This window comes from Coenobita brevimanus, chromosome 21 (assembly GCF_032717465.1).
Source record: "Coenobita brevimanus isolate Jiangsu-jjx chromosome 21, ASM3271746v2, whole genome shotgun sequence".
Taxonomy (NCBI): Eukaryota; Metazoa; Arthropoda; class Malacostraca; order Decapoda; family Coenobitidae; genus Coenobita; species Coenobita brevimanus.
In genome coordinates, this window is record NC_136974.1 from 3,645,288 (window position 1) to 3,653,058 (window position 7,771).

Consider the following 7,771-nt stretch of genomic DNA (forward strand, 5'->3'; position numbering starts at 1 on the left):
TGTTCAAGTCTAACTGTTACAGATATTTTATGAACAGAGGACACCAGTAATCTGATGTATGGGTTATTTTTTTAATTCATTTCTTTTTCCTTCCTTCGTTCTGATAATAAAAAAAAAAAATACAGATGGATACGTAACTAGATTGGTCGGCTGAAGAGGAAGAGAGAAAAACATCTCAAGAAGGGAAACCAGGCGAAGGAAAACAAGCGAGGAGAAAAGAATGGGAAAAATGCGCAAGGAAATGACAGTGAGGTGGAGAAAAAATCCTTGAGGAGCCTGATTATGGAGAGAAGAGCCGTGAACGTGAACTGCTGGCAAAATAACTGAGAAAATACCTAAATATGCGCAGAAAAGAGTACCGTATTCGTTATTTATTACATTTCTCAGTATACAGTATATGGAACGTAGCTCTTAATCAACAGTCTACGTTAAATTGTACGTACAATAATATAATAATAACAATAATAATAATAAATAATAATAATAATAATAATAATAATAAATAATAATAATAATAATAATAATAATAATAATAATAACAAAAATACTACTACTACTACTACTACTACTACTACTAATTATTATTATTATTATTATTATTATTATTATAACAGTAATAATAATAATAATAATAATAATAATCAGCTCTGTAATGCTACTAAAAATAACTAAGAAAAGATCAGGCCTTCTCATTTACTGTCAAAGTAATGTAAAGTAACTAAGTCAGCATTTAACGGAATGTAAAATATATATATATATATATATATATATATATATACAGTTTATATGTAGTTTTCCAATTAGCCGCCAAGAATGATAAAGTAGAACTACAAGTCAGATTTCACCTTTTTAAGCGTTATCCTAAATTCAAGTAAAAAACATAGACAACGTTACGCTGTTGTAACTCTCCATCTGACCAAGCACATACCCCCACCTCCCTGCACACATAACCAAGCGTAGGCCCCCACCCCCCAATCTTTTCTTTTATGAATGGGCGTAAGGAGAATGCCTTGAGAACACATAACCTGGGCCCTCCAGAATCCTTGCGCTGGTGGCATTGATATCTCTGGATCTTTTACACCTTTCGTCATAAAAAAATACTTATAACACAGCATCCTACCTATCGAAAGACGCCAGTTCACTATAAGGCACATAACTACATGAAATTTCATGACTATATTGATAACTTTCTGAGCTCTCGCCGGGAAACCAAATCTCTACGCCCACCCAGCAGCCCTGCCACCCAGTTCTACAGACAGACAGCTATTGATCCCGGTGATAACAACACCCTCTTTTGACTCTTTCATGTGGAAGATAAAAATTGCCTTCTATGTTAAAAGTGCTATTATGTTAAATGCAATTAAATAGAGCAATCCACTTTTAGAATGACATTTATTCTGTACCTCAAAAGGCAAGGTGCTCCTCCCATTTATATACAATTGTTTGGTAACATCCAAACTGAAATATAAAGTGTCTCCTCTGTTCTTTAATAGGTGGGTGTAGTTGATTTTTTTTTATGCAAGGCACTTTAATTAGCAAGTCTAGTTCAACTTTTTTTTTTTTTAGATAAGTACAAATCATCATTTTGTTTGCAAGATCGTGTGGTCCATTTCACTGGGTAGATTGTCTAATAGTTCCAGTATTTTTGTGTATTCTTTTTTCTTTGTTTCTGAGTCGTATCTAACTTCTTGTTTAGGTGGGAATTGTGGTTAGAAAATTGGTATTGATGATGACTGATCAGATTGCATTTACCACCATTCACTCGCCTCCTGAGGCTGGTACTAGAAAATATCCTAGCCAATATTTACCACAAACAAGTCTCCTCATCAACTAATCAGTTTCAGAAATACTGTTGTTTGGTCCTGTTTTTCTCACGTTAATATTCACTTTAATTAACTGTGAAATATATGGTAACTATGAGAGAACTCCAAAGCATATATACAGGGAATTTTTCACTCGCCTTATGTTTATGAGGGTTTATAAATACGGTCCCTGATCACCAGTATGACGCGGCCGCCTGGAAATGAAACGTCACCAATCCCAAAACAAGAGCAAGAAACCACAAGACAGCCAGAGGATAGGAAAACGTGGGAGCAAGAGGCCTGGGTGACGACTGCTGCGCCGATACATTGCGAAACAGTGCATTGCTAGGAAAATTTGTTCCATTCACGTTACAATCCTTCACTCACACAACTGCAGACAATATGATGAATAAATAAATAAATAAACAAGTAAATAAATAACAAGAACGAGTATTCAGACAGTGCAATACCCGCGTCCGCCATGTGGTTTAAGAGCCGAATGTTTATCATTGCCTTGTTCCTCGAATCGAATCTGTTTATCTTTGTTTTAATCTGAACCCTTCGACAAAGTTAGTCTACATCGGATAAAATTGTTTAAGTAGACATTGCCATGTGATCTGGGTCTTTAACATAATGTTCTAAAAAAAAACAAAAAAAAAACTGTCCTTTGAGTAATCCTCAACTCATCCACCACGTTGGATCCACATCGTTCAAAATTATTTCAGTCATTTTGCTCAAACATAGACATTCGGTTCGAGCTCTGAACTTGTCCTGTGATCTTGACTTTCCACTGTAAAAAAAAAAAAAAAAAAAAAAAAAAACTTCATTGTTGCCTGATTGTTAACCCTTCCACCAAGGCTGTCTCAGATTAGATAAAAAATGTCGTGAGTTAACCTTGTTTGTGACCATGGAATTTGACTTTTCCCTTTGCTACTTTTATCTCATTATATTCAATATCGACTCCTTTTATTTTTTCTTGCCCTCAATTCTTCCACACAGTTTGGACTAAATTGTTTAAAAATGGCTTAAGTTGACTTTGACCTTGATCTGTGTTCTATTACTCTAAAAAAAAAAAAAAAAAAAAAAAAAGCCTTACTCTGGCTATCCTTCAACTCGTTTGGTTAAAACCGGTTGCAAACTGTTCCACTCGGGTGGTACTTTTATCCTGCCCTGTGGCCTTGACCTTTGAGCGTCCCCTAAATCAAATAACTTCATTCTTGCCATACCTTTCTCCCACCCCCCCATGCTTGGTCGAGACTGGATAAAAATGGTTCAAGTTAATTTTGCTACATCAGTGTTCGACCTTGACCTGCCACCCTAACCTTTCCCTTGTTGTTCTCAGCAACATTAAATTCCTCGTGCGTCAGCCGTTCCATCGAGTTTGGTTAAAATTGGATATAAACTGTTGAAGGCACTTTGGTAAAACACACACACACACACACACACACACACACACACACACACACACACACACACACACTCCTTTCAGAGCATCCGCGAGCGCGGGCATAATAAATCAATTTCAGCCTTCTTTTCATAGTCTACCCATAATAGTGTATATCGTTATAATAAACTGCTGTAGTCTTCAGTGAGCGAGAAGGATGATTATCCGTATGTTGCCAGTCCTATTGCACAGAAAATCTATTAACCCTGTTATGGTCGAAACTACTCTAGTATTTTGATCCGGTTAACACCATTGCTTTATTCATCCGATAGTGAGGTATAACAGCATGAAAGAGTCCATGCTGATGGGCACCATTAAGACTCTTTTGACCGGGACAACGCTAGTGCTTTATCCCCGTTAATACGAGACGATTTTATCCAGTTGACAATGAGTAGCAGGGGCCTGAGGTTCGTAATTTAATCCCTGCTCTCTATAACTGCCTCAGGAATCAGATTAACAAGCCTCAGTACTTCAACAACACGGCCTTCCCGGCAAAAACCCAGCCACAACTCCAGCCGACACGTAACCTAGACCCCATTTTCACTGGGTTTTAATTCTGCATAAATACCACAGCAAGCCTCCCTCATTTCAGGCGTGAGAGTAAGGACATGCGGCGTCACGTGACTCCCTGATGGTCAACACGGGAATATATAAAGCCGTAACTGTGCAACCATCGTCATAATTCGAGTCGACGACGTTGTGCAAACATGTCTCTCAAGGTGAATAAGTAATGGTGTAGTGTATGCAGTGAATTAGGTGCATTCGTGTTGTTTTATTGCTTGATTAACTTATATTTTAAAAGCTGATATTATCATGTCTTTATACAGGACCCACGTTATCACATTCATTTGTAGTTTAACACTGTGACAAAGAAAATTCAACTTTAATTTTCTTTTCCAGTAGAACCTATTGTCAGAAATTCGGCATCGCTATGACAATCGAAACAAGAACATTAGCTAATGTATTTCACGCTAGATTTGTGCCAGTAGAGTGCACTGGAAAAAAAAACGGGGTAACATTGACCTTCACTCTGTTTCTCAGCCACAGGCAATGGCAAACTAATGCCTGAGAGTTCCTTTCTTACTGAATTTAGTTAGCCCATGCACGGTGACATATGCACTGATGACGCAGAATTAATGAAGTTATTTCGGTAATGAATTAAGCATGACATCCCCAACCTGTAATAGTTCATATTAAACTATACTGCCATCTTAGACACCTTTTGTGCCTTAGTAATGCCATAGATTCAACGTATCCGTCCTGTTGTTGTTGCCGTTGTTATTTAATCCACTGCCTGCGATAAGTTTCTCTGAGCTAAATTAAATCATCCGTCATAAGATGGAATGCATTACAAAGTTCTTTATTGCTGGCAAAAACATTTTTGGTGCCTTACTCTTCTGTGGAGTTTAGTTTGTTAATCCGACGCGTCCCGAAATTAACCAAAACAATAAATAATATGCAACTAAAGGTGTAAAAGTTGATATGTCTCGTGTCGGTGTGTTATGGATCATGGCGCCTATGTATAAACCTCTCTTGCTTAAGCTGTGTATAAAACTGCACGTTAATACGTTTGTCTTCTTCTATACAGCCACTAAACAGTTCGCAGACAAACTAGATGAATATTTAGGTGAACATTATAATACAACAAAACTATTCTCGGTAATAACGAGGGAACAAAAACACATAGGGGTCGAATGATAATGGCTCTCCACAAGCTACCCAAAGACAAAATTTGAAGAAAATATCTGTCCGTTGCTGAGATATTGGCCAAAATGTAATTTGATAAATGGCGGCTGGCATTCGGTCGTCTCTTATCAAAGCCTCACCTAAAATTAATCGCTTCTGCCCATTCTTATACTTGCTATTTCCTGAAGGGTTGGTGAAAATTCGTCTACAGCTTTTCAAGATATTTGGGCACACACACACACACACACACACACACACACACACACACACACACACACACACACACACACACACACACACACACACACACACACACACACACACCGACAAAAACTTTATCGTCTTGCCTTGCGAAATGCGGGCGATAATAAGACACGATAAATCTCAGTATATTCTGAGAACTTTGCCACCCACTTTTCTATCCTTTGGTGAGATATTGGCCAAATGCAGTTGATATATGACGGTCAGCATTAAGTCTCCTTTTATCAAATCCCTTCCAAAAGTAATAGGCTTCTGCACTACCACATAACTGCTATTTCCCGAGAGTTTGGTGGAAATCCGTCCACAACTTTTCGAGATACTTTGGCAACAGATACATACACACACAGACACAGACACACACACACACGCACACACACACACACACACACACACACACACACACACACACACACACACACACACACACACACACACACACACACCGACAAACACTATATCGCCTTGCCTTGCCAAAGATGAGTGACAATCAGCTTTTATGGAGAAATGTTTATCGTAAAAACTGCTTAGAATCCTTCATAATTCTTGCATCATTTCAGGGAGCCCTGTTGACCGCCCTCGTGGCAGTGACCCTAGCTCGCCCTGAAGGAGAACCCGACCCCTCTACTGGCTACGACTACGCTGCCCCAGAAGAGACCTACGTAGCCCCCGACCAGACCTACGCTGCCCCTGTTACCCCCACCCCCATTTACTCTGCCCCTGCCCCATCCTATAAAGCCCCTGCCCCATCCTATCGAGCCCCTGCCCCATCCTACAGAGCCCCGCCCCGCCCCACACCTAGACGCAGCTACGGTGCTCAAGATGAAACAGTAAGTGGAGTTTGATACCCTGCTTACCCGGAAGTATAATTAGGGACCTGGCTATCAAACCGTCTGTTGTGAGTCGTGTTCTATTTCTTGGGGAAGCCTGCGATCTTACATATATTGATTATCTGCCTTACTGGTCATCGTGTTGTCCATAAACATTAATTCAAAGTAATCTTCTGTCATGTTACACTCACTCCAAGAATGTCATTGTTGTGGATCAGTTCAAGGTTGTTACCACTGAATGGGGTCTGTGGGTTCCTTGCTGGACCAGTGCATCTCATTGTTGTCATATAGTTGTAGTTATTTTTGCTCATGTATTCCCGCATTTCCGTTGACTTGGGACATTTTATAACACCTATTTTTAGCGATATATTTTGCATATTGCACGTTAGTATCCTCTTGTATGATGTTGATGTTAACTGTATCGATATGAAATAAATATAGTACATAAAAAATATCAATATAAGGTGTGATGCGCCAAATAAATCACGAAGGAAAATGCAGTGCGATGTCAGGGCAAATGCAGATACGACTCAGCCTCTTGTTTGGCCAGAGCCTCTACAGCTTGTCTGTTTGCCACTCACACCGCCTCCCTTATACCCAGGGCCACGCCATGTACGACACCCAGTACGACGTGAGGGACGACACCACCGGTACTAACTTCGGCCAGCAGGAGAGTCGTGACGGCCCAGAGACTCAGGGTACTTACTACGTGGCCTTGCCTGACGGCCGCCTCCAGACGGTGACTTACTACGTCAGCGGCGATTCCGGCTACGTTGCTGAAGTGACATACGAGGGAGAGCCTCAGTACCCACCAGCCAATCAGTACGAGTACAAGGCTCCCACACGCGGCCTTACAGGCTAGCACCAGCACCAACAGGAAGCCACTAAACAATCCGACCATGCACTGACCTCGGTTTAACTCCATGGCTCTCCTACTGACGATCTCTCTTCTCTTTCAAACTTCGTTCTTTAAGCTTTCCACCATATCATAATAACAGGGTGACATGTTCTTTATATTATATTATCAAATAAAAGTATTTATTTATTGAAATAGATGTTTTCTTATCTTAATTAAGAACCGTGCAAGCAATTTAATCACCGCACTTCAGTGCAAAGCATCACTTACGGCCGTAGTCTTAAACTGTGGGCAGGCGTTCACATTGCCTTATCTGTATCCACCTCGAGCGAGGTGCGGGAAGGGTAATCCCTGCCCTCAGTTATAAGACTACGGGTATTACTTCCTTACCTCCTTCAGCCCTCGGATAGACGGTGGAAAGCAGTGGCACAGGAAAGGAAGGTGGCTGGAGCTACAAAGGTCTTGAAAGTAAGCAGTGATCTACGTGTGGATGCTGCTAAAGAATCTCATGACGTGTTCGTGGCCACACCAACATATGAGTGTGAGACTGGCATGGCACAAGGATGAGAACTGAGGAGTAAGAGCAGTGAAAAAGGGATTATTGAGGAATGTGTGTGGGGTGTGCACAGTGGAAAGAATAAGAAATAGCGATGTGGAATAAGGTATTCTATCAATAATAAGGTAGAAGAGAATGTACTGATTGCATAGTCATGTGGAGAGATTGGATATAAATAGGGTTGTGGAAAGTGTATATGTGACTGAAGGTGAAGAAGCTGTGGTAGGTCAGTAAGAGAGTGACTGGATGTGGTAAATCAGTGTTTTTAAAAACTAAGGTTAGAGCGTTCATAAGGAACTGACAGGGGATCGAACTTGTTGGACGAATGATGTACGAAGG

The 7,771-nt window shown here is 40.3% G+C and overlaps 1 protein-coding gene across 1 annotated transcript in view; it reads left to right on the forward strand.

Moving 5' to 3' along the window:
• LOC145392067 (uncharacterized) overlaps positions 1-7,443 on the forward strand; it is a 73,521-nt gene extending 66,078 nt beyond the window's left edge. Inside the window, 3 exon segments of the mRNA XM_080266523.1 lie at positions 5,751-5,974; positions 6,609-6,855; positions 7,276-7,443. Of these exon segments, the coding sequence (XP_080122649.1) occupies positions 5,751-5,974; positions 6,609-6,855; positions 7,276-7,443 (639 nt within the window).
• Positions 7,444-7,771: the final 328 nt, after the last annotated feature.